Below are 27,957 nucleotides of genomic sequence, written 5' to 3'. Positions count from 1 at the left end.
TCGTTCGCGAACGGCCTATAGTGGAGTTTGTGGGCGGACTTGTGTAACGTCACGCGTAACCGGGATTAACCCGTTTTTCTTTTTTCTTTTTTTTTCTTTTCAATGACGCTATACTATAGCGACATGTAAACGATCGATATGAAGTTAGGTACGTTCTTAACACAAAGCGAGCTTCAGGCGACCATTTAAGATAGAGAAGGTTCCGGATGGTTCCGATGAGGAGCGTTCACGCATTCTGTCACGCAGATGGGAGCCGACAGCAGCAAGAAGGTAAACTGATATTTTGGAGCGAGGTTTCCGTTTTTTATGGTGATAATTTGGACGGGGGAGAAGTACTTCGTTTGTGAAGGGTTAAGTTTTCGGTACTTTTTTTCTAATGAAATAGGGAAAGTATTGCGTTTTAGTAATCAACAGAAGGCGCGATAATGGCATCTTTCATGCTCCGTTACACAGCGCACATCTGCTTCCCTAAAGAAATCCACCAGTCACGTGACAAACTGGCGTTTACACTAAATTAATGGCCCTGTTTTGAATATTCTTGCCTCTTCGGTCAGTTTTACCAATAAAACACTATTAAAGTATTTTTTAAGTTATAAGGAAGGTAAGCACAGGAAAATTGTTACTTATATGTGTGCGTTTTTTAAAGAGAAATTGTGTGTTATATACTCACCAACGCTCACGTTTTACACTAAATTAATGGCGCTGTTTTGAATATTCTGGCCTCTTGGGACAGTTTTACCAATAAAACACAACTAAAGTACTTTTTAAGTTATAAGGAAGGTAAGCACAGGAAAAGTGTTACTCACATGTGTGCGTTTTTTAAAAATAAATTGTGTGTTATATACTCAACAACTACGTTAATTGTGCTATTTTGAATATTCTGGCCTTTTCGGACAGTTTTACCAATAAAACACAACTAAAGTACTTTTTAAGTTATAAGGAAGGTAAGCACAGGAAAATTGTTACTCACGTGTGTGCGTTTTTAAAGAGAAATTGTGTGTTATATACTCAACAACTACGTTAATTGTGCTATTTTGAATATTCTGGCCTTTTCGGACAGTTTTGCCAATAAAACACAACTAAAGTATTATTTAAGTTATAAGGAAGGTAAGCACAGGAACATTGTTACTTTCATGTGTCCGTTTTTTAAAGAGAAATTGTGTGTTATATACAGTACACACCAACGCTTACGTTTTACACTACGTTAATTGTGCTATTTTGAATATTCTGGCCTCTTCGGACAGTTTTACAATTAAAACACAACTAATGTATTTTATAAGTTTTATGAAGACAAGCATGTCAAAATTGTTACTGACACAATCCAGGGAGCCGCTGGTGTTGTAGAAAATAAACTTGCATCTGTAGAATAGATTTGCATACATTTAGAAAGAAATGTAGAAAGACTTGCTTACAGTTGGGAGAAATGTTGTTTACATCTCAGGAAGGTCTCAGCGGACGAATTAGTATAAACAATCCTCCTTAACGGAGGACAACAGATAACGGCAAAGGGCAAGGTGACATAAACTGGCATAAACTTAAAAACACTTCCAAAAAAGGACAGAACCCTGGGCATCTACGCCTTCAGGCATGAAAAGGGACGGGGCCAAACCGGGTACACGTGCTATGTTGAAAACTATAAAGACACACGCATATCTTCGATTCGCTGAGTCTCTTGTTGAAATTGTGTATCAATAAAAAGAACTCCCTCTTATGTCATTTTGATTCCTGCATTTCTTTGAACACGTACGAGAAGATTCAACAAATTGGTCTTATCTTCAACACTGGTCAACAAGATTGGCACCTGGATGTAACCTGTTCTTGATGATGTTTTGAGTGGGGTAGATGTCCATCAGGGAGGGAAAAGGGCAGGCAATAATGTTGTGTGCTGCTTTCACTGTCCTTTGCAGCCTGTCTCTGTCTGCTCCAGTGCAGCTAATATTAAATGTCTCTGTTTCCCCCAACTTCATCAGAAGCCAAATGATGGGCAAGAGGAAGAGCCCCTCTCATCACGCTGGCGAGGCTTTCTGTCAGGCTTGGGACTCTCACTGCCGCCCACCTTGTGTCGCCTGGCACCATCCGCTCTTCGTTTGGGCAGGCGACGCATGCTGCAAGGCCGAGCCCCCGAAATCCCAGATCACGTTCTCAGGCTGGCAGGTGTGGGTCCTGAAAAATTGAGATCCGAGTGGAGTCTGCTGGGCTTCGTTGCCATGTTCCTGCCAGAGTTCCCCCACAGGGCTGTCCCAGGGCCAGAACATTTTCAGGTAGATTACTATTTACAGTTTAGTCAAAACCAAATGTTTGTGTTAATGCAGTGGATGGTCTTTGGCCCTGTCAGGTGTTGGGTTACATCGCCAAAGGTTCCTTTGGACCCATCCTGAAAGTGAAGGATAAGATTAAACAAAAAACATATGCAGTCAAGGTAGGTTCCAATATTGTTGTAATAACAAAAAATAGTTTGCCAAAGGCAAACCTGTATGGGCTGCTCTCGTATTAATAGTAGATGTATGATCAGGGTCGCGTGGGGCCTAAAATGGCAATCATTATGTTCAGGTCCGGACCGGGCTTCTCTCTCGCTGCCTTTTTTGAAAACGATATCCACCCTTCATTGTTCTTTGTTTGTTTTTTTCTGTCGAGGATCCACATGATGGATTCCATCCAGCTCACCTCGTGTCCGCACACTTGACGCGGACCCTCCACAAAGGCAAAAAAAATGACGGGTGCACAATTTAAAAAAAAAATCGGTGAGAAAGAAACCCTCCTACAGACTGTCCCTTTTAAACAAAAGAAAAAATTTAACTTACTCCAAATTGGGTTGTTTCGTTCCTAAAAAATGTAAGTCATATTGTTCAAAACTACCCCGAAAAATGACTAAAAATTGTTGTTTCTTCCAGACAAACTGAGAAAAATGTAGTTACCCTTGAAATATCATCAGTCTCTGTAAAGCAACCTAAAATGCGAGTAGAAAAAAGTGGTCCATTTTGTCTAGAAAAACTCAAATGATTGCCTCGTTAGGTACAAAATAGGGCGAGCTGCACAATTTTGAAAAACAAAAATAATAATAATTGGTATTTTTCATACCAGTATTGCGATTTTTATGCGATTTTCAATTTAAAAAGAAAAGTGGATTTTCTGTGGTAGTTTTGTTTTTTGGGAGTACTTAACCCTTCTGGTGTCCTCGGGTCAAAATCATGTGTTGTTAAAAACCTAGAAAAGTCCCTTTGAATTATATTTCTCATTTCTCATCTCATTAGCTACATCGCTTATCCTTAGTAGGGTCGCGGGGGTGCTGGAGCCCATCCCAGCAATCATCGGGCAGTGGGCAGGGGACACCCTGAACTGGTTGCCAGCCAATCGCAGGGCACACAGGGACAGACAACTCGCTCGCTCATTCACACCTAACTTTAAATGTTAGGACTTAGCACGGCAGCGCAGTGGTAAGTGTGTGCGCGGCACAGTTCTGAGGTCATGGGATCAAAACTTTCCTATGTGGAGTTTGCACTTTCCAAAAACATAATTAATTGGCCGGTACTGCGACTGGTTGGCAACCAGTTCAGAGTGTCCCGTTCCCACTGCCCGAAGATAGCTGGGATGGGCTCCAGCACCCCCGCGACCCTACTGATGATGGGTGGTGCAGATAATGGATGGATGGATGTTTTATTTTCCTAGATTGGTCCCTAAGAGTAGAAAACTGAAATGATTATTTTTTCACATATCCGTGTAAGCTGTATAAAAAAGTACAAATATGGTTCTTAAAATAAGGACAACACAAGCGTTGATCATACTGATATGCTTTAACCGTAAGAAAACAGCACCCTCTTCTGGGGAGCTTTGTTAGTGTTGCTGTCTGTTCATGCGAGTCTCACACGTGGGTGTGTGGAATAGTGTGCTGCTTGCAAACCTTTCCTCTCCTTTATTGGCTCATGCTGTCAAAACTTGCCACTGATCTGCCAGGGCTGTTAGAATGCGAACTGTCACAGTTCTGGTTGGCCCAGCATCACTCACAAACATGGAGCTACAAATCCTTGAAGAAAAACACCACAGTGTCTTGCGAATACACAATTGCACTACGTTACATCGCAATATCGATCAGATGTTGGTTAAATGTTCCGTCTTAGCTTAAAAAGATGGAATAAATTGATCCAAGTTATAGACTGCTTCATTTTTTTTACCCAATCATATACTTTTGTTAAGTTTTTTTTTTGCGAGTAATATGAAAATGAATACGCCGTGAAGATGTTTTGCTGGTGTCGCAGGTGATACCCAAATCCGAGATCCTCCGACTCGGAGTGCTGGAGCAATCGAAAGAAGAGGTGATTGTTCAAGTGAGTAACACTCAAATCATTTCTTTTCAAGGAAAAAAAAAACCCACTCGCATTTCCAACCAGTATCAGTATCTACTCCCTAGCAGCGGCACAACTTTTGAATTTTGCCCGCAGCGTCAGATTCGCCATCCATTTGTCCACGACCTGCAGGACTGTTGGCAGACGCAGCGCCACCTCTACATTAGTGAGTCAAGCAATAGAGGAGTGAAACCCCTTCCCAAAGACCCACACCCCACACTTTGATCTCACTATAAACCCCTTTTTGTGTTTGTTTAGTGTGACATAACCAAGCTGTGTGCGCATTGTTGAGGCAGAATGGCCGAATTCAAGTCAGTTTATACAAGCCATTGACAGAAATAGTTTTGCAGATAGTAACATCTCAAATAAGCCCAAAGTATGGACCAGCAACAAGATAGCGACTTGATCAAAGTCAACAAAAAAATTGTTCTTTTGTTTAATGCTGTACCTGGGTTTGTCAAGATCAGAACGGAGACAGGACCCACTTGCGTTGCGTTTCTCACAAGTTTTATTGGAAGAAAGAGAAAAGGTTGCGCCCACAATCCGGTGGTTGCTGGATGCGAGGAGCAGGTCGCTCTGAACGCGGAAGTGGATCTTCCGTGACGAGTGATGACGGTGTCGGGAACGGAAAAACGGGTCAGCAGCCGGGACAGGAGAGCAAAAACTTGGTCGGGGGTCTTAAGCGAGTCGTAAGCCAGGGAAAGGAGAGTAGACGTGGTCGGGGACAAAAAAGGTCGAAAGCCGGCACGGGAGAGTAGACGTGGTCAGGATCAAAAAGAGGTCGAAACCGGGAGACAGACAGGAGCAAAAAACAGGTGGGAGTCAGGGTCGAAAAAGGCTTGCCTAGTGTTAACTGAGGTTCGCAGATGGACTGACAACAGGGGACCGATAGGAGTGGGTTTAAATAGGGACAGAGAGCCAATCAGAGTCCGAGGCAGTTGGCGCCAAAGGAGCAGGCACAGGCGATGCATATCGGTAATCATGACAGGATCTTGCAAGCCATTTTGTCGAGTTTTTGTGAGTGACTTTTGCCCCTCGTATACAATACAAGTCCAAACAGGGTATGTAACGAATAAAGTACCCTTTTAATGGCAGCAAGTTGAATTAATGAAAACAGTAGCTCAGACGACCAATTCATATTTACAGTAGCTTAGTTCACACATAAGTTAAAGTTAAGACGAATTGTCTTTCCTCGGCTTGCAGCCACCTTAAATGCATAGTAAGTGCCGGTTGGATAAAAAAAAAAGTACTTTTTTTCCTCACCACGACTATCTGCTTATATTCTATTTTTAGCAACACTGTTCAAGACACACAACACGTTAAGAAGCATGAAAGGGGGGTGGGCAAATTGGAGAGTGATTTCATGCTCGTCCACCTGTTTTTTGTTAATGTAGCATAAAAATAGTGAAAGTAAGAAAGGGCCTGATTCAAATACTGTCCACACGCAAACCCAAACCCTAGAAATGATGAAAAAAGAAGAGTGTATTCAAACATGTCTTAGAAACGCATGTACAGAGCTCCACAAAAGGAACTTGACAGAGACTGCAATGATGACTTAAGCCAGAAGATGGCGTCAGCAAGTAGACAATTTTCAAATTCTGGACAGTACCTTTAACAATCTATATAATGTATTATTATTAAATGTATATTATATACATTATACATTAAAACGTATGTAATAGTCTTAGTATTATTTTTATAACTATTTTTGTTATATGTATTCTTATACAGGATCTACTAGCCAGCACCAGTAGTAGTTAACTTACAGTTAATAGTTGGCATTGGTAGTGAACACATTTCCCTGACACTTGCACTTACTAAGTCAATCCGCATTCAATTAAATTCAAACCAGATCTCCACAATAACTTAACAGATGTAAAATCAGTACCGCAAACACAGTCATGCGTCACAATGTCCTCAATTCGGTCAGTTATTTTAAGGGCTTGCAGCCACAGCATCCAATGGTGCTTTTAAAAGGCCTGTTTCATCTTAGAATTGCTAAAAGAAAATTTCCTTAAAATTGGGACTTGTGCAACTGTACTCACAACAGTTGGGCATGTTTTTGTAAATTGTGACTCTAAAAACGCAACTTAACATAGAAATATTCTATTGCCCCATTGAAACTCGTACTCCTACCCACGCGGTTTTTGGTCAGCAATGCACGCACATCTTTTGGTAATCCGGTGATGACATAGGCTGGAAAGGGGTTTATACACTCACATCCAAACTAGTCTTCCCTTATAGTGGGGCTCTGAGAAAGAACCCTGATTGCCTACTTTCTTTCCTTTTTTACCTTTGTCCCCTTCCGGACAATTATCCAGTGACTCAGAAAGTGTGACCTATTTTGTTTTCGTGCCCACCCCCACCACTCTGTGAAAAAGCACACAATCAGTGGCCCTTCGTGTGAATCCCCACCTCTACTTCACTACCCTATACCCCACATTTTCCGCTTGACTAAGGCTGTGGTTCGCAAACTTTTTAATTCACATTTTTTGTGACGTATCCCTTGTGAAATATTCTTTCAGCCAAATACCAAGAGCAAGTGCTGCAAAAAATAATTGGGGGGCTTTTGTCATGAACCAGGGCAGGACACAGGAATGGAGATTTTCTGATAAAACAATTTACATTGAGAATAATTTTGGGGGAAAGTAGGTAAAATGATCTCTAATATTCTGTATCACTTAATTTTGCTATTTTTAGATGTTTTTTTTCATTTTTTTTACAAATAAACAAAAAATAAAAAAAATGTTAACTATCTCATTTATTAATTTAAATAATCATTTTGAAATTGTATTGTAATTTTTGTAATTGTTATAGTAAATTATCTGTAGCTGTTTTTAGATATATTTATTGTATAATACATCCATCCATCAATCCCATTGATCATATACAGTATATATTATATATCACTACTGCTTTTTCTCTTTAAGGGATGAGACAGTGTTTGAAGCACTTTTGTTTCTTAGATGATGTCATAATTTAATGTTTTTAATTGATTAAAAAACAAATATTTATTTTTTAAAATACCGAACCCTCGGGGCTCTGTATAACCCCATTTGAGAACCACTGTACTACAGGAATCACATCACATCCATAACGCATGCACAAGCTAAGTGACTACAGATGTCAGTGAGGCGTATCGTGATTATCATAATCTAATCATGCACTGGCATTTGTTGGCACAATGCATGTGTATCTACAAATTACGAAGACATTTGAGTTCGGGAACGTAAACGTTCATCCCAAAGAAAACCGATAACACAGAAGAGCACTGCTGCCACCTAGTGTTGTGCAGGCTTGGTTGTATTTCACCTTGACATAAGGGGTTTCAAAGTCAAATGGATGGAGGGCTGAATCAAAAATTTTACTAAAAAACCAAGGGCCAGACTGATGAAATGTTAATAATTTTCAAATGCCTCATATAGTCTATCAAAGGCATGTTACGCTACTGAAAACCAAAGAGACTTCTTGCAATATAACATTTTCCTATGGCTCTGCCAGTATTCTTGAATTTTCAATTAGCACAAAAGGACACATTTCCTTAGATGAAAATCCCCATAACATAAAAATCAAATAAAAGAAGCTGCTAATGCTAATATTGTACCAGTCGCAGCTAACGAGCGTTAAAGCTAGTGAGGTTGTCTGAGATAAAAGCTGCTAAGATCATGCTAGTTGCTAATGTTGTGCTAGTTGACCCCGTAAAGCAATGCTAGACCATACAAATACCAAAGCTAACAGCTAAACTCTAAAACTAAATATGTGCTACACTAGTGCTAAAGAGTGATGTCATGCTTGTCCCTGCAGTATTTTATTTATATTAGTCAGTGTAGCATAAAAATGGTGGAAGTAAGAAAAGGGATGCTTGTAGTAGAGTCCAAACACTAACGCAAACCCAGAGAGAGATGAAAAATAAAAGAGAAATGCACCTACTTGCTGACTGAGGCTGCGGTAATGACTTTAAGCCAGAAGATAGTGCAACAAAGTTACAAAGTTTCAAATATTATACACCTCCTTTAATGGATTGAAGGATTTTATATATTTGACTGTAAGGGATTTTGTACGATCAAATACAAAGTACATTTAATGCAAAAGATATTCACTGGCTGAGCTGTGGGGCAAGTCATTGCAACCTTGTGAAGAATGATGTTTACAGAAACAACGGGAACTGGGACAAGGGCTGATAAGATAATAGGCACATCCGACGACGGAGAGGGGCCCTGATGACGGGGGACGGCAGGCGATGTTTGGAGAACAAAGCCCTGATGACGTGGAAACGTGCAGGGATGTTTTGACCATGACAGACATCGAGGAGCCGTGGAGCCCATGTGGGGGCCTTTTCCTGACACGCCCATGGGAGGAGCCGACACGCCATCTTGGGAAAAAGACGTGGGTGGAGAGAGGAACTTCAGAAGATCGAGGGAGAACAAGAGAGGCTGGACAAAGACTAATTCGACTAATTCGGCTAATTCGATGGAGTTCACTTTGTTAAATACTTTAAGAAATTAAATCTGCTCCCGTGTGGAAATGCTGGTCTCTTGTCCGTCTTTTCACAAAAAGAAACGAGCATGCATTTTTAGGTGAATGAAGGTTATGTTTGGTTAATGGAGTCAGATAACTAATTCGAACAATTTAGTAAACGATACATTTTAATAGTTTATTTCCTAACATTACGCAACTGTACTTTTTCTTTTAGTGTGTGACTACTGTGGCACTGGCGACCTGTACACTTATTGGCAGATGATTGGACTGTTTGCCGAGGACACAGTGCGGGTGTTTGCCGCCGAGCTGGGAAGCGCACTGGGTGAGCTTTCATATACCGTTTTGAGTCATTATGAAGACATAGGTCACATTAGGTCATTGCGCAGCTCCCATGGCAGCCCAAATTTGTTTATATCTGTCCTTTTCCCCCTGTAGGATTTCTTCACGACTTTGGCGTCATCCACAGAGACGTGAAAGTACGTACGGGGGATGGTTTATGTTTTTATTTTTGCCAGATGAATTGAGCCTACTTTAGAGGTAGGATCTTAAACCCGAAACCTGCGGATCACGGTGGGAGAATTCACACACCTCCCAGCGGGAGAGGTCCCCTCACCAGAGAACACAAACAGAATACAGTATGAAACTTAGTTTTTTTTTTTATCAAGATCAGTCTTGCAGAATTAAGTTAAGTGCTGCGGCAACAGCCCAACACAAATATGAGATTCTGGGTTTGGTTCGAGTGCGGTTCTGCCAATCAAGTCGGGTTCGAGTTGGGTTTTCATACTTGTGGACCGGGTTGTATTTTTTTAGGCCCGATCTTACTTCTAGCCTACATACACTTAACATTTAATAAGGATCAACTCAAATGAAATAAAAGCCTGAAAGCATGTCACTTATTTTCTTCTAGATGGAGAACATCCTGCTGACAGACACTGGTGAGTCATCTTAAATCCAACAGAGAGCAGCAAAGTGCCATTTTGTAAACTTTTAGAATTTTTTAGAGCAGTGACGTGCAGTGAGAATAGTTTCTGGTGAGGCACAGCAAGATTTACAAATAAATGAATCTGCATTTTATTTGTTATTTGATTGGCAGAGCAAGAAAGCAATGTACAGTATAATCTGTAGCATAGAAAAAAATATTTTATTGTCTTACCATTACGTATAAGTGAAGTTTATGCGCTGCTCCTTTTGAATAGATAGATAATCTTCTATCATGATGAAAACTCACTCGAGGGCTTGACTTGTGTTAGCTAAGTCTATTGTTTGGGGCTGAAGTATATCCATCCATCCATTATCTGTACCGCCTATGCTTAGTAGGGTCGCAGAGGTCCTGGAACCCATCCCAGCTATCTCCGGGCAGTGGGGAGGGGACACCTTGAACTGCCAGTCGCAGGGCACAGAGACAGACAACTCACTTGCTCATTCACGCCTAGGGACAATTTGGACCGGCCAATTAACCTGACATGCAATGTTCCCTCTAATTTTCCACGGGTCTGAGCGTTCACACAAAGTCGGTGAGCAACGCTTGAAACAACAGTGAGCAACCTTAATCGCAAGTGTGGCAAGATAATTAACTATCAAAGATGTCCAAAACTTGACATCAAGTTACATTTTGCTGAGTTTCCGGCAACGCAAAATTATTTTTCTCTTTTGAATGAATTGACTCGTACTATTGCAAAGGTTGTACGGCCTACAAACGTCGTTTGTTCTTACAATTCTTTCACAAGATATCCATTTCTTTTTATTTCCTGATATATTTTGTCGCATAATATTAACATTTTTGGGGGCTTATTTAGTCGGTTGTAAGATACAGAACTGTACTTAATCACATTTTTTTAGTGGAAGTACAATGTTGGCAACAAGATTCACTTGATATAATTGGAAATTATTTAAATGCAACACAAACTTTTTCTTCTTTTTTCCGTGTTTTTTTCTCCTTTTTTTTAAATTTCTTTAAAAAAAAAATCTCATCGTGTTTATTTTTTCCGAGCTGTTACTTTTTTCCTACATTTCTTTCTTTTCTTTTTTTTCTGGCTTTTTTCTAAATATTTCCTTCTTTTTTTCCTCTTGCATTTGTTTCTTTTTTTCTCAGCTTTTCACTACTTTTTCATTTTGGTATTTTTTTCTTTTTTTGTTCTATTCTCCCCTTCCTTTAAGTCATTTTGTGCATAATTTTACATAACATTTGGTCATGTTGGGATTAAAGAAGCAAAAACAACCTGAAGACCCGGTTCCTTTTAGTGAGCCGAGCCGAAGAAGCCGGTTCTTGAGAAACTGTACTAACTTTACTCAACTTCGTTCTACTTCGACTCGACTTCAAAATACCGCATTTAGGACACAACTCAGGGGAAGCTGTGTATTTTTACCTTCATGCACTGTAATTTTGACTTAAGTCGCTTCTTAATTAGTAATATTGAGCCCTCATTTTTGTGCGCTGGCTAGATTTTCTTGTGCGCTGAGAATGTGCAAGCAGTGGGCAATTGCGCACGCGCGCAGCTTAGAGGGAACACTGCTGACATGCATGTTTTTGGAGTGTGGGAGGAAACCCGAGTGCCCAGATATTCGATCTCATGACCTCAGAACTGTGCCGCGGACGCGCTAACCACTCTGCCGCCGTTCGCTGAAGTACACACATATATATATATATATATATATGTACATGTGTTTTTTTTTCAACCTACTTCCAAGAATTGATCCTTTAATAACATAGAATAGAATAGAATATACCTTTATTGTCATTGTTACAAAATGGGTTAACATGTTGTGACAACGAAATTGGGCATGACACTCCAGTTTTACACATTCACAGTGAGGTATGAGCCAAGAAGATAAAGGAACAGAGAAGATAAGGTTATAAAGCAAGGGGGATAAGGCTATAGTTATAATTTACATGGTATTTACACAAGAAATGTCGGCATGTGGGATGTTACATACAGTGTTGTCGTGATACCGTTGGTATCGTAAGGGTTGTGCAATATTGCATTTGGTGCAAAGTCATCATAGTGCAAAAAAATAGTCAGCATATGCATTGGTGCAAACATAGACATCATAGTGCAGAAAGAGGAAATGGTCAGACATTGTGCAAGGTGAGCAGTAAACGTAGTGCAGTCGACATGTGCAAGAACATAGACATGAGTACCATTATATTCGTATGAGGTAGTGTTGGCACGAGTTTTCAGTTTTTTTGTGCGGTGTCTGTTTTGAGCAGTGAACAAACATAGTGCAGACAGCATGTACGTGTGTACTATTTTACATTCTTGTGAGGTAGTTTTTTGCAACAGTTTTCAGTTTTTTGTGCGGTGTCTGTTTAGGGTGGTAATGGCTGTGGGGAAGAAACTGTCTCTGAGTCTGTTTGTTTTTGCTTTGTGTGACCTGTAGCGCTTGCCGGAAGGCAGCAGGTCGAAGAGGTGGTGGCCGGGGTGAGAAAAGTCCTTGATGATGTTTCCTGCTCTGCTGAGGTAGCGAGAGCAGGCAATGTCCTCCAGACTGGGCAGAGAGCAGCCGACGATTCTCTGGGCTGTTTTGATGATCCTCTGGAGCTTTTTCCTGTCTGCTGCTGTGCACCCAGCATACCACACCGTGATGCAGTATGTTAGGATGCTCTCCACTGTGGCTTTGTAAAAGGACACCTGCAGCTGCTGTTTTAGATTATTTTTCCTGAGCAATCTCAGGAAGTGCAGTCGCTGCTCGGCCTTCCTTACCACCGCTCTGGTGTTTGCAGACCAGGAGAGGTCATCGGAGATGTGCACACCCAGAAATTTAAAAGAGTGGACTCTCTCTACACAGTCTCCTTTTATGGTGAGTGGTGCTGGATTCCTGCCATTCCTTCTGAAATCCAGAATCAGTTCTTTTGTTTTTGTGGTGTTCAATATGAGGTGGTTTTCCGAACACCACGTTGAAAGTGACTCCACCTCATCCCTGTATGCCGCCTCGTCCCCTTCAGAGATGAGGCCGATCAAGGTGGTATCGTCAGCGAACTTAATTATAGTGTTTGTGGGGTGGGTCGGTGAGCAGTCGGAGCTGTAGAGGGTGAAAAGCAGGGGGCTCAGTGCACAACCTTGGGGGGAGCCAGTGTTCAGTGTTAGGGTGGGAGAGACGTGGGTAAGAAGTTTCACCGACTGTGGGCGGTTGGAGAGGAAGTCCATTATCCAGTGGCAGATGGAGGGAGAGAGTCCTAGGTGTGCAAGTTTCTCCACCAGGATCTCCGGGATAATGGTGTTGAAGGCTGAGCTGAAGACCAGGAAGAGCATTTTGACGTAGCTCCCCCGGTGGTCCAGGTGTTTCAGCACGGTGTGAAGTGCTGTGTTTATGGCGTCGTCAGTGGAGCGGTTTGCCCTGTAGGCAAACTGGTGGGGGTCCAGTGTGAGTGGCAGGGAGTTTTTGATGTGCCGGGACACTAACCTCTCGAAGCACTTCATGACCACAGGCGTAAGAGCTACAGGCCTGTAGTCGTTGAGGCTTTCCACTGCTGACTTTTTGGGGATGGGAATGATGGTGGAGGTTTTGAGGCAAGGTGGGACGGTCGCCTGTGACAGGGACCGGTTGAAGACGGTGGTGAAGACCCCAGCCAGCGGATCGGAACAGTCCCTGAGTACCCTCCCTGGTACTCCATCCGGGCCAGTTGCCTTCCTGGGGTTTATGGTATTCAGCGCACGCCTAACTTCGTGCTCCTGAAATGTGAAGGAGTTGCTGCTGGTTGTTGGTGGGTGTGATGTGGCTGTTTGTGGCCTTCCCGCTTCAAAGCGAGCGAAGAACTGATTAAGGTCCTCAGCTAGTGAAGCCTCAGCCTCAACAGTTGCCAGGTAGCAACAACAGAGTAATAACATAAGTTGTTATTATAGAAATCCACATCAACATGGGTACTCTTTGCACTAATTGGTAACAAAAAGTATCTCTCAGCTTAAATGGGTGGACACTGCACTACCCGATAAAGTGATATATTGTGGTCAAATATTACACAGTGCTCCTTTAATAATATTCATGACATACCATACCATGTGAAAATTCAGTAATTTTGAATAAGAAAATCCCTAAATTGTCAAGTTATATAATAAAAATATCGTTTACACTGAATACATTTAACGATGTAATGTACCGTAAATTCCGGGCTATAGAGCGCACCTGATTATAAGCCGCACCCATGACATTTTAGGAGGAAAACTGATCTTGTCCACATACAAGCCGCACCTGTATATAAGCTGCATGCACCCACGTCAAATAAATACGAACATCGAGTCCCACAATTGAAACTAAATGTCCTTCAGTGTAGTATTTGGTCCTATACATCACTGGCGCCGAGATGAACGCAAAATGATATAGGTACTTAAAATTTGTTGCAGACCTGCAGATTCTGGGTGCCCGTTGATAGTAATCCAAGGAAAAAAAGTGTATATTTCCAAAGGTAAGGGTGGGAAAAATATATATAATAATAATAATAATAATAATTTCCTTGTATTGTCATTCTGTGTAACAATGTACACAGAACGAAATGTCGATTGCACCTGACCCGTTGTAGCGAGCCGATGCAGCCGCAGCCAACAGAGGGCGCCGCCGACCACTTTGTCCGCCGTGTCCACAAAAACTCAACTTGACCGGTCTCCACTTTCCCATCAGCCCGCGTTTGCTCCACCCCTCTTTTTTAATTTGCTCGTGCAGAATAAGTGCCTCAAATAAATACATTACAAAAATGTACAGTTGCAAATACATATTACACATATTTACAAAGAAAGACGGTACATCGAGAGAGTTTTCAAAGCTTTAATAATAATAATAATAATATAACTTTCATACTAAACCGTGCCTTTGGGAGGTAGCCTCTCACTACTAACAAGATGCTCGCATTATTTTCCAAATATTGTATTTTCCACATTATAAGGTTCAACTATGACGGATAATGAATAACGAAGATAGAACAATAACCCTTAAAAACCCCCCCTTAGCCGATCATGAGAACCCAAATGTATCGGTGCGTAACGATCGCAGCAAGGCTTTGAGGCTAGGAACTTAGCTTTGCCTTTTAGCTGAGAGTAAGTGTCCCGACTCCTAGGCTTTGTAGCGTATTATGAACTGACCGATAACGGATGATGGATAATGAATAACGATGATAGAACAATAACCCTTAAAAACCCCCTTAGCTTGGCCTTTTGGCTGAGAGTAAGTATCCCGGCTCCTAGACTTTGTAGCGTATTATGAACTGACCGATAACGGATAACCGATAATGAATAACGAAAATAGAACAATAACCCTTAAAAACCCCAACCCCCAATCCAGATATGTCGGCATGTGACTGTTCTGCAACCCAGAGATGGAATAATAGCTTGTTCTGTTCACTCCACACATCTGCCCAGTAATGCAGTCCTTCCGGGAGCGGTGCATTCGCAATGGTCGCAGCAAGGATATTGGGCTAGGACTTTAGCTCGGCCTTTTGGCTGAGAATAAGTGTCCCAGCGCCTTGGCTTTGTAGCGCATTATGAACTGACCGATAACGGATAATGGCTAATGAATAACGAAGATAGAACAATAACCCTTAAAAATCCCTCCCGCCCACCGTTTATTTTTTCAATAGCTGACCATGCGCCTAACAATACAGTGCGCCTTATTTATGGATCAATATTAAATCGCAAGTTCTTCCAACAACTTTGCACCCGCCGACTAGATTTTCCCCCGAACGCCAAGTAGTATGCGGTGTATGCTGGGATTTATTTACCGGCGTTTCATTGGCTAACCAATGATTCAATCATCATTTGAATCGATCACTATTGGCTTAAGTTATTTGGAGGTCAAGGGGCGGATCCTTTTTATCATTTACAGGCTGGCATTGGCTTAAACAGCAAAACAAAGCCTGCAATTGGCCGAAAAAGATGTGTCAATCATCAGTTGAATCGATCACTATTGGCTAAAGTTACTCGGAGGTCAAGGGGCGGATCCTTTTTATCATTTACAGGCTGGCATTGGCTTGAACGGCAAAACAAAGCCTGCAATTGGCCGAAAAAGATGAATGTGTATAGCACGTGGCTGACGGCATAGAGAACGCATTTTTTTCTATTCTGTATTAGTAAATATTTTGTTCTCCTGGATTTACTACCCTCACGGATATAAGAGGACATTGGCTGCACATTATTATGAACACAACGACTTTGGTGAGCTACTCCGGGTTTTTTATTGTCCCTGTATCTTGTTTCAGACTGAACTCGATGTTTCTGTGATAAGCGGTACAGATAATGGATGGAATGGAGTGTCTATTTTTAAATTAAACTCAATTCCAAGTTTTTATCGTCATATGCACAGTAAAGTTGCGAGAGAAAAAGAAAATAGAAACTAAGGAATGGTTGGAATTTCTTGAATCCCAAGACTTTAACCTTCCGAATGATGGAACGATGCATTTGAGTGACATCGTACGGACACCGCATCCGCACGTGTTCTCGACACGTATTTGCGTCTTTGCAAGCTTTCGGAATGTTAAGGGGGTAATAAGTTTGACTGAACTATCTTACTGTTTTGTCGACGTTTCCATTGTAGCGCCTTATAATCCGGTGCGTCTTATGTATGTCAAAAATAGGACCAAAAACTATTTTTTCGGGGTGCGCCCTATAACCAGGTGCGCCTTATAGTGCAGAAAATACGGTAGTCTGTTGAGGGGATTAAAGCCGTAATCGTTAGAATCACAGCAGACCATTTGCTTCTTCCGCCTTGGTAATGACGTCTAAGTTGTCTTTTTCAATATCGGAAAGAAACTTTATTATGATGACTTTGTCTCACGCTCCCTTACGTCAATGCTCCCCAGCAATGTGCCCGTTTGCTTTTTACATGGAAGCTGCGTCACGAACCTTATTTAGTGCAATTTGCACGATGAGGGTATGTTTACGCTCATAAGTTGTGATCTTCCTCGGCGCATATATTTTACCGGTCTAAATCATGCCTCTCACACTCGAGCACTGCTGGCGGCCGTTAAAAAAATTACATAAATTGGCCGCATCTCTGAATAAGCCGCAGGGTTGAAAATTTGGGAAAAAAGTAGCGGCTTATAGTCCGGAATTTACGGTATTTGTATTTTTTTATTTCGATGTTGATTGGTGAGGCATAGTCTCAACCTCCTTCCATGACTGCACGTCACTGTTCTAGAGGACTTTAATCTGTCCCAAACTCATCAATAAAATAAGGGCACAATTGAAACGTGAAACAAAATATCGATATTTTAACTAATGATGAATTACAGGACACTTGCGGCTGGCTGACTTTGGTCTGTCCCGGCGTCTGGAGCGAGGAGGTCGAGCTTTCACCATATGTGGCACCATCCAGTACATGGGTAAGGAAGATTCTACATCAGGGCTCTCAAATTCAAGTCTCCGCACTGTAAGGTGCAATGGATTATAAGGCGCACCCCCGAAACAGTCTTATATCATATATTTTTCTCATATAAGGCACACAAGACTATAAGGTGCATGAAATGAAGACTACAGTAGGAGCTTCCGTTTGTACAGGTTAATATTATTGCAATGCATTAATATGAACCGCCAACTCAAATAAAAAAATATGGTATGCAATGGGAATTAAACCCAAGTAGTGGTGGTGAAAGAGCCAACACATTAATACTAGACCAGGGGTTGGAAGCTTATGGCTTAGGAGCCATACATGTTTTTTTCGTATGGTTCGGAGATAAAAGTTTACTAATGCATATTTCATCTTAGTTGTTCAAATTCTGATTGGCCTTCACTAGATTTAACATGTGAAAGCTGATTAACCACTGGTGGGAAAGATGGTTCTGTCTAGTATTTAAAGGGCACAGTTTCTATTCCAGTTTACACTCAAGGTGTCACACCAACAGACCCCGTTTTGGCTTCATATGGAAGCTCATTAAATATTGTATGTTCACTGTTGATACACTTTATAATGAAAACCCACAGAACAAACTGTAAAACTGTGAATTCCCCAAAACGCCAGCACAGAGCAGTTTGATTGGGTAAGCGGCAGGAATGGACGGGATCGATTGGGTGAGTGGTCGGGCTGGGCGAATTCTTTTATGAAAAAAATGAAGTACAAAATAAGTCTCAGCGATCTTAGGTAAAGTTTAAAGTGGTATATTTGTTGATATGGGACGCAGGCTTGGATATTTTCCTATGATTTTATAAAATCATCTAGAATCACACAGTGGACTAAAACATGAAGAAAAATAAGCTTTTTTCCGCAGTGTGGGTTTAGCTGTTATGTCGAATGTTGTTTTAAAATTCATAGAGGGTTTTTAAAAACAAAAATTTTCAAAATTACTTTGCTATCATGGCTCTTTGGGTCAAAAAGGTTTCTATCCCCTGTACTAGACCATCAGTGGTACAAATGACATAGAAAAAGGCATTTGAGTATAAACCATCATCACACTATTTTCTACTTATGGTGCCACAATACTGATTTGCATAGTGCATTCTGATAGGTTAAACAGTTTCTCAACCTCTTCACTTGTGAGTCAATGACCTCTCGGTGTAATATGTATGCATACGTAAAAGAGCTTCTATAGTATAGTTGTTTAAATACTTTTTGTTTTCTCCATTCTCTAACTTTCATTCGTGAAGAAGTGGAGAGATAGTTTAACCTTTTACAATGCATTATATTGCAATGGAGCAGTATTAGAAATGGTTAAGCCAAAACAATGTTTTGAAAAGTAACACTGTGAGTAAAAATAGTGCAATGATGAGATAAAATCAAATTCCTTTTCCAATGTCATCTACATTCGTAGTGGTCTAGTGATTAAACAGTGTATTTAGGCTTATTAATATTATCATATCATCTCATCTCATTAGCCGTACCGCTTATCCTCATTAGGGTCGCGGGGGGGCTGGAGCCCATCCCAGCCATCTCCGGGCAGTGGGCAGGGGACACCCTGAACTGGTTGCCAGCCAATCGCAGGGCACACAGGGACAGACAACTCATTCGCTCATTCACACCTAGGGACAATTTGGACCGGCCAATTCACCTGAAATGCATGTTTTTGGAATGTGGGAGGAAACCGGAGTGCCCGGAGGAACCCACGCAAGCACGGGGAGAACATACAAACTCCGCACAGGAAGTTTGGAGCTGGATTTGTACCTAAGACAGGTTCCCATGACATGAACTGTGCCGCACAAGCGCTAACCACTGTGCCGCCGTGCTGCCCTAATATTATCATTATAATTATTATTATTATCATTTGCATTACCATTACTAATTTAACGGAATACAGTACTGTCAGACGTCAAACTGGTCCGTGGTACAGAAAAGGTCGCGGACGATTGCTTTGTAGCACTTGTTTTCAGTTTAATGGTAAATTCATGCACACTGTCCCATTAATTTGGCAGGGTAAAGGCGGGACCTTTGAACCAGCAATTTTCTCTGAGCCACAGGTTTGATACCCCTGATCTACATGAAATGTTGTGAGCAAGTTCTGTCCTCATTGCAGCCCCTGAAGTTCTGAGCGGCGGTCCCTACAATCACGCGGCTGATTGGTGGTCGCTGGGAATCCTCTTTTTCTCATTGGCTACCGGAAAGGTGACATTTCCATATAAATTCTTGAATTAAGAATGACATTGATTGATACGGAATTTCTTCTCAGTTTCCCCTGCCCGCAGAGCCAGACCACTGTGGCATGTTGAGGAGGGTGAGATCTTTCCCTTACGAAATGCCACTCAGTTTGAGCCCCCCTCTGGCCATGCTCATTTCAGAGGTGAGTGCACCTCAAAAATTCAGTCATTCCCCTAGAATTTGGTGAGACACCTTTACATTCAAACACATCAATCAGGTGCATTTTTAGAGCAAAATCAAGACCGGTTTTCTGCTCGGAATTTTTTTTTTCTGGTCGCTGAGAGTTGAAAACTGTTATCCTTGGGGAGAGTACTACACTCATCAATGTCACATTTTACCCAGCCATCTAAACACAGTGCAGGTGGGGCGGGACAAACACTCTGTTTGCTTTGGCACGGCTGGGTTAACTCACAGTGCACAGCACAAATACAAACTATGGCATTTGCTATCATTTATAGGATAAGAACTCTCAAATATTTTTTTGGTTAACTTTGTTAATATGTATATATATATATATATATATATATATATATATATATATATATATATCATCTCATCAGCTGCACCGCTTATCCTCAGTAGGGTCGCAGGGGTGCTGGAGCCCATCCCAGCAATCATCGGGCAGTGGGCAGGGGACACCCTGAACTGGTTGCCAGCCAATCGCAGGGCACACAGGGACAGACAACTCACTCGCTCATTCACATTATTATTATTAGATTTTTAACACTATATTATTACAAAATCAATGGGTCAAACTTTAGCACAGAATCTACAGTAAACGCATGCTGAATTTATTTTTTTAATTATTTGTAAAATGATTTCTGCAATGAACAGCACTGCAGCGCAGTGGTTAGCGCGTATGCGGCACAGTTCTGAGGTCATGAGATTGAACCTCCTGTGTGGAGTTTGCATGTTCTCCCCATGCTTGCGTGGCTTTCCCCCGGGCACTCTGGTTTACTCCCACTTTCCAAAAACATGCATGTCAAGTTAATTGGCCGGTACAAATTGTCCCTTGGTGTGAATGAGCGAGCGAATTGTCTTGCGAATTTGCCTGTGTGCTCTGCCACTTGCTGGCAACCAGTTCAGGGAGTCCCCTGCCCACTGCCTGAAGATAGCTGGGATGGGCTCCAGCACCCCTGCGACCCTACTGAGGATAAGCGGTGCAGATAATAGATGGATGGATTATTATATTTTATAATCATACAAGTTAATGAGACTTTTAATGGTATGAGAAAACACTGCAACTGATGTAAACAAATTCCTTTGTTAATAATTTGGACACTCATGCACACAGCTACTGTGCAAAATACCCACCCGACGACTCCGCTCCTTGGAACGCTTTCAACGCCAGACCTTCTTCCATGGGATCAGCTTTGACCTTAACCTGCTGCAGCGCCACCCTGTGGAGGTAAGTGAGACCTCATCAGAAGACTTGATTATCTTATTCAGCAGTGATTCCCAAAGACAGTGACATAGTTTTTTCGGCCAAAGTCAAGTCAAGTCATATCTATTTGTATAGCCCCTAATCACGGAGTCTCAAAGGGCTTCACAGACCACAGATTATTGCAAATGAATATATTTTTTCCCCTTTTTTACGCTTTGAATTTAATATAGGCATTCAAAAGCTCAAGATAAATTAGTCAAGTCATTTTTATTTGTATAGCCCTTAATCACAAAGAGTCTCAAAGGGCTACACAGGTTATTACACAGACTATTTTTTCAGACTATTATTACACCATCTCCTGATCTAAAACCTACATGAGGGCAAGGAAAAACTCAAAAACCTCAACATGAGGAAAATGAAGAAACCTTGAGAAGGGACCGCACATGAGGATGACCAGGCTGCAATGGATGCCGCCTAAAGCAGGGTGTCAAACTTGTTTTAGCTTCGGGGCAACATGGTAGACAAATAATTCTCAAGAGGGCAGGACTGGTTAATTAATTGCATGAAAAGTGTGCCTAAAGGCCCGGTCACACAGCCTTTTGCGTCTGTATCGCAGGTAAAATTTTGCGATTTTTTTTTTTTTGCCTGTGGGTGCCCGCGGTGGAAAATGTGCAAAATTGGCCGGCGACTGTTCCACGTCCTTCCGGCGACTTTTCCGCGTCCTTATCGCTGGTAACCGCGGCTGCATCGCTGTGCCGCCCGCGGTTACGCGCGGCCAACCACGTGTGAATTTCTTACCGCGTGTAAAGCACGGCTGTATTTCGTCTGTATCGCGATCTCAAAAGCGTCCAACAGCGTCTGCTTCACAGGCAGAAATTTCTGGCCGTGATTCAGCCTCGATACGCCCGTGAAAGGCTGTGTGACCGGGCCTTTAGCTGGAGGGTCGATGGTCTTTTTGGAGGTACTCAACTAAATTATGATTCAGGGATGGAGGATTTGATTATAAAACAATTATTGTGTTTTTTTTCCCCTTCAATACTTTTTTCCTTAATTAAGATTTAATGTCTATTAGTGTTTATCAACTATGCATTTAAAAAAAAAAGATAATAATTAAAAAAAAAATTGAAAATAAATATCTTTATTGGTATTAATTTTTACTACTACACGCTCTCCCTTTTGCGAAGGTTCAGTCCACATAAATTATGGATTATTTTATTGCTTATTGATTTATTTATTTTCATGTTAATTCTTGATGTTTTTTTCATTTTTTTACCTTATTTTGTGTAGCATTTTTTTAAAAAGTGGGAATGTTTTATTTGACGTTTTCTACTGTTTTCTACACATGCCCAACCTTACTCAACCCTAGCTCCAGCGTTCCCCAAGTAAATTACGTTTGAGACCCCTGGTGTGAATCAAAAGTCGGTCATATTGTAAAAAAAAGCAAAACAAATTAATTTAATTGAACTCAGGAAAATCGGTCATTTCATACAAAACAACACAGAAAGTTGGATTAAATTGAACCTAGTTATTGATTGTTCCATTTTTTTAAACACAATTTTTTTCGACTGATTTTTTTAAACACACAATATTGAAATAAAGGTGCTGTGTGTATTCTGCCAATATGCAGGTAATACCCAAATCTGAGATCCACACACTGTCCCTTTAAGTAGCTTATTGTCAATGTCATAATAACTTTAACATTTAGGAGCGTACATGTCCCACAAAAAAACAAAAACCTGTGAAATTGTGTGTTTTGGTCACCTTGAGTCTCCATAGTTTGTATTCTTCCTTAGCTTTGTCGCACTCATTTTTTGTCAAACTAAACAATACAGCAACACCTAATCACGTTGTTCAACCCTTTTTTGAGCCAAGGCACATTTCTTTCTTTGAAAAAAAAAAAACCCAGCGGGACACCATTAGTCGGTGCAGTGTCATCTCTGGTTGAAGTAAATTCAAATGAAAGTTAGCTTATGCTAGACCGCACAGGCAAACAAATACAGAACGATAATGACTGGTGTTCTGTGGAACAGTGGTTGGAAAAGACTTATCTAGCAGTAAAATAATATACATTGTCCCCTGAAGTAACTTAATGTCGCTATAATAAAAACCTCCATAGTGACGCGCAAACCCCCCCCCCCCCCCCAAAAAAAAAAAAAAAAAAAAACCTTGTGAAGAGCTGAGCAAAAAACTTAGAAAGAAAATGAAAATGGTGCGTTCCGGTCATTTTGATTCTCCGTAGATTGTTTTTTTCCTTCTGCTTTGTAGAAATCTTTTTTTGTTGTACAGTGGAACCTCGGTTTTCGAACGCCTCTCGTTTCGAACAAATCGGTTCTCGACCCAAAATTTTGAGAAATTCTTGCTTCGCTTTTCATTCAAAAAATCGGAGTTCGAACGCCGGTACGCTAGGGGAGATGCTGAGCGCCGTACGGGATTGCCCCTACCCCTCGTGAAGAACTGTTGTCACTTGACCGCGCACTTCTTTTTGCTTTCGTTTTTAATATCGGTGAACGGAGTGTTTTAACCCCTAATAATGCCTCGGAAGAAGGTCAGTGCAAGCAGCAAAGTTGCTACAGATGTAAAACGAAGACTAGTGCGTACAACTATTGCATTTAAGAAAGAAATAATAGCAAAATATGAAGAAGATGTGCGAGTTTCCCTTCTTTCGAGGGAACAGAGCATGGCTTCTGCAGACCACCACAAAGGTAAGAAATCCTATTCATAAATCTTTTCTTTATCCTTTAACCGCTCACCACTTGTTGTGGAGACCCGGTGCTAAATGACGTGTAAACGACCTGATTTTTTAATTTTTACACGTTCATGTTAGCGTAATCTTTCGTACGGAAGATTACTCTAACGCGAACGTACGATTAGCCTGGGTTAGCTTCATGTTTACGTTCATGGTAAGCCTTAAAGGATTTGGAACAGATTAAAATGATTTTACATTACTTTTCATGGCAAAACGATTTTCGGTGATCGACCAAATCGGTTTTCGAACAGAGTTCTGGAACGGATTATGGTCGAGAACCGAGGTTCCACTGTACTACAAAATAAAGCAATATCTACTGGTCATATGTTGTCCCTTTAAGTCCTATTTGAGAAGCTCTGATTTAATTCGGTTGTATTACCACCTCTCTTCACAGACGATTCTAGAACTGAGGGAGCGACCTGACCGCGCTGCCATAGCCCGCCGAGGCCTCACACATTCACTGCAGCCACTCAAAGGTTTCGAATATGATTCCTTACTGAGTCCGCCGAACACACCTGGCGCATTGCTGCAGGAAGCCAGCCCACAAATGGAAGTGTTCGTCTGACACTAGTTCTCGAAAGCCGGAGAATGACTCCTAATTTTCCAACTTTTGATTTTTAATCAGCTAAAGCCTGTATATGGAGTATCACCATGAGAAAAGGCTTCCTGTGAAGTTCCTCATTGATCGGACATATTTGAAAGGTGTCCCAAAGCCATTTTGATGCAGTAGTCTAATAGGGTGGTCCTTAAATGTAAGGAGAAATTCCAAAAGGAATGTTTTCAACGACCGAAGGCCTGAAACCATGAGAAAACAAGTCTTACGAAGTTCCAGATTGATTGGTCACTTGGGCGCAACTAGCACATGTTGAGGGTGCTCAAGCACCCCCAAATTCAACCCAAGCACCCCTGAAAATTATAGTATTTTGAAAACACTCTATTTAATAAAGGACAAAATAGGCTCAGAGGTGGGGTGCAGGGATTGAGATGTCCTTTATACATTTAAAATTAAATAATTTCTCTATCAAGTATGTATAGATAATGCTCAACTGAGTTCAAAGAGCCTTTATCTATTTTTTCCACGGTGCCGATCTGCTTTCATCTTTCGGTAACCCTCGATGTTCCATTATGCTGGAGGAAAGGAGGTGGGGGATGAAGGTAGGACAATGATTTTCTACACGTGGTGGCGGTGTTATTTTATTCTACGATGAAAATGGTGATAGTAAGAAAAGGACTGTTTCTAATACAGTCCAAATGCCAACCCAAACCCCAAAAACAATGAAAAAGGAAGAGTTTATTTGAGTGCATCTAATAATTCCACGGACTTGCACGCACAAAAAAATAGCTGCAATGATGATTTCAGCCAGAAGATGGCCAGTAAAATATTTTGTTGCAGACACCACCTTTAAATACGATGAAAAGCGCTAGAAAAAAAGTAAAACAAAACAAAAATGTGAACAACACAAGTGTCGGAAATACTCCATCCATCCATTCATCATCTATACCGCTTATCCTCAGTAGGGTCGCGGGGGTGCTGTAGCCCATCCCAGCTGTCCTCGGCCAGTGGGCAGGGGACACCCTGAACTGGTTGTCAGCCAGTCGCAGGGCACACAGAGACAGACAACTCACTCGCTCATTCACACCTAGAGACAATTTCAACCGGCCAATTAACCTGAAATGCATGTTTTTTTGGAATGTGGGAGGAAACCGGAGTGCCCGGAGAAAACCACGCAAGCACAGGGAGAACGTGCAAACTTCACACAGGAAGGTTTGATCCTACGATCGAAAATACTCCATTGCATTGAAATGGTTCAGTCCATTTGATTCCAAGCACCACTCTTGCCCCCTCCCCACTGACTCAGCACTTCCCTCAAGGAGGGCAGCTGCTTTCCTGTCATTGGCTGGTGGTTTGGCTGGCCTATAAGCTTGACATATGTGCATCTGTCATTTTACTCAGTTCATTCAAAGTTGCCATATTTTTCACTCAAATACTTGGCGCAGTCAACATCTGAAAGTGAATTGGAACAAAATAAAAGATAAATATATGATATTAGCGGCGCAGCGGATGAGTGGTTTAACATGCAGCCCCCCGGTGTGAAGGTTCAGGGTTCAAGTCCACCTACCACATCCACTCGTGTGGAGTTTGAATGTTCTCCCCGGGCACTTTGGTTCCATCTACATTCCCCAAAAAAATGCATTTCAGGTTAATTGGCCGGCCCAAATAATCCCTAGGTGTGAATGAGCGAGTGAGTTGTCTGTCTGTATGTGCCTTGCGACTGGCTGGCAAACGGTTCAGGGTGTCCCTTACCCACTGCCCGAAGATAGCTGGGATGGGCTCCAGCACCCCCGCAACCCTACTGAGGATAAGTGGTGCAGATAATGGATGAAAATATGATATTAGAATGCAGTTTACCACACAAATATGACACGCATGTTTTTGTTGACGTAAGTCTTTTGAACCCAAATTTTAATGCACTTTAAAAAAATAATTTTAAAAGCACTCACTCTGATTGCTTACATTACTGGGCCGAATAGGCCTTGGTGCACATTTAAAGTATGTTTGATCCATCTAAAACTTCACAAGATGTTTTCTCTCATGGTTGCAGACCATATGCATGACTTTGCCCGTCAAAATATTAATGTTTGAAATTCTCCCTATATATAAATATATATATATATATATATATATATATATAAGTATCATCCTAGAGGTGTATATTATATTGGTCTTGTATATAATCCTCCTCAAAACTTGCTCAATTCTTTCCTAAACACACAAGCACCTGAAAGGTTGAAAACGTATATCCCCCAAACACACTTCTTACTTTATATAAGGCCAGGTTAGTATTTTGAAATTATCTCATATGGATCTTTATGTATGGACTGACACATTTTGTAGTCTTTTTGAGAACTATTCTTTACACCCCCGAGGCTCTTTTCTTAATGTTTTGTGTTTGCACAACAGCAAATGTTTTTAATTCAAGGATTTGAGTGTTGCCTTCCAGTATGCCGCAACTATTGAGCAAAGAAAGGTCACTAGCAGAATTTAAAATGTCATTTGGTTTTTGTGTGCTCGTTTTTAAAAATAAACTGCATGTCCCTGAATTGGAGGACAGATCCTGACATATGTAGAAAATAAATGTATAAATAAATAAATACAGACAAACATATGCCATATAAATAAATAAAAACATAAATAAAACACCAAAATATATGACGTGAATACTATCCATTTATATATTGATGAATTTTGTCATCTATTTTTACTAGTTATTTTATTGTGTTTTGTCGCGAATTTTTTCATGTAACAACAAAATTTGATTAAAATGAGGAGGTGGCCCAGTTGCCGGAGCTATTCACCTATTGGTTGATTAGTGATGAACGATCAGTGCGTTCGTCAAACGGCCAATAGTTGAAAAGCTCATCCAGTTTAAACTTCCCCCTCATTTGTATAACATTTTGTTGTAATAAAATACACAACAAAATATATGACAAAATACAACACAAACTGCACAAATAATATACAACAAAACAAAAGACAACGCATAAAACAAAATAAACGACAAAATACATCACGACACGTACTACAAGATACACTGAAAAATGTACATAACAAAATTAGTGACAAAATACATGACAAATTAAATACTGAAATAAAGAAATTAAAAAAATAAATGACAAAATACACAACAATATACCTGACAAATTACAAGACAAAAGATGTGACAAAATACACTACAATATACACCACAAAATACATGACAAATTAAATAATCCATACATCCATCCATTATCTGCAGCGCTTATCCTCATCAGGGTCGCGGGGGTGCTGGAGCCCATCCCAGCCATCTCCGGGCAGTGGGCAGGGGACACCCTGAACTGGTTGCCAGCCAGTCGCAGGGCACACAGAGACAGACAAGTCACTCGCTCATTCACACCTAGGGACAATTTGGACCGGCCAATTAACCTGACATGCATGTTTTTGGAATGTGGGAGAAAAACCGGAGTGCCCATGGGAAATCCACGCAAGCACGGGGAGAACATGCAAACTCCACACGGGAGGTTCAATCTCATTACCTCAGAACTGTTCCGCACACACGCTAACCACTGTGCCGCCGTGCTGCCCATACTGAAAAAAAATAAAAAAAAATACATGACAAAAAACACAACAATATACATGACAAAATACCAGGAAAAAATATATGACGAAATATACGAAACAAAATACACGCTAAAATATATTGCAAATTGCACGACAACATACACGCCAAAATACACGACTATACACATGAAAAAATACACAACAAAGTGCACGACAATATAAATGTTAAAAAAATAAAATGATAAAGAAATGACAATATGCAGAAAATATACGAATAAATTACATTTCCCATATATTTTGGTATTGTGTGATTAGTTTATGTATTCATAATGTATTTATATATCATATATTTGTAGGTATT

General features: G+C 41.0%; 1 protein-coding gene across 1 annotated transcript; it reads left to right on the top strand.

Moving 5' to 3' along the window:
• Positions 1-34: 34 nt before the first annotated feature.
• rskrb (ribosomal protein S6 kinase related b) lies at positions 35-25,703 on the top strand. Its single transcript, XM_088321041.1, has 13 exons — positions 35-270; positions 1,971-2,261; positions 2,336-2,419; positions 4,254-4,322; positions 4,437-4,506; positions 9,034-9,141; positions 9,255-9,295; positions 9,727-9,754; positions 17,035-17,124; positions 19,246-19,334; positions 19,399-19,509; positions 20,662-20,775; positions 23,892-25,703. Exons 1-13 carry the CDS (start codon positions 247-249, stop codon positions 24,060-24,062), a joined length of 1,290 nt encoding a protein of 429 aa, XP_088177167.1. The 5' UTR covers positions 35-246; the 3' UTR covers positions 24,063-25,703.
• The last annotated feature ends 2,254 nt before the right edge of the window (positions 25,704-27,957 follow it).

The sequence above is a fragment of the Urocampus carinirostris genome, chromosome 17 (assembly GCF_059441175.1).
Source record: "Urocampus carinirostris isolate Australia breed hairy pipefish chromosome 17, RoL_Ucar_1.0, whole genome shotgun sequence".
Taxonomy (NCBI): Eukaryota; Metazoa; Chordata; class Actinopteri; order Syngnathiformes; family Syngnathidae; genus Urocampus; species Urocampus carinirostris.
Note: the sequence above shows the minus strand (reverse complement) of the source record. Positions and strands in the feature narration are given on the sequence as shown.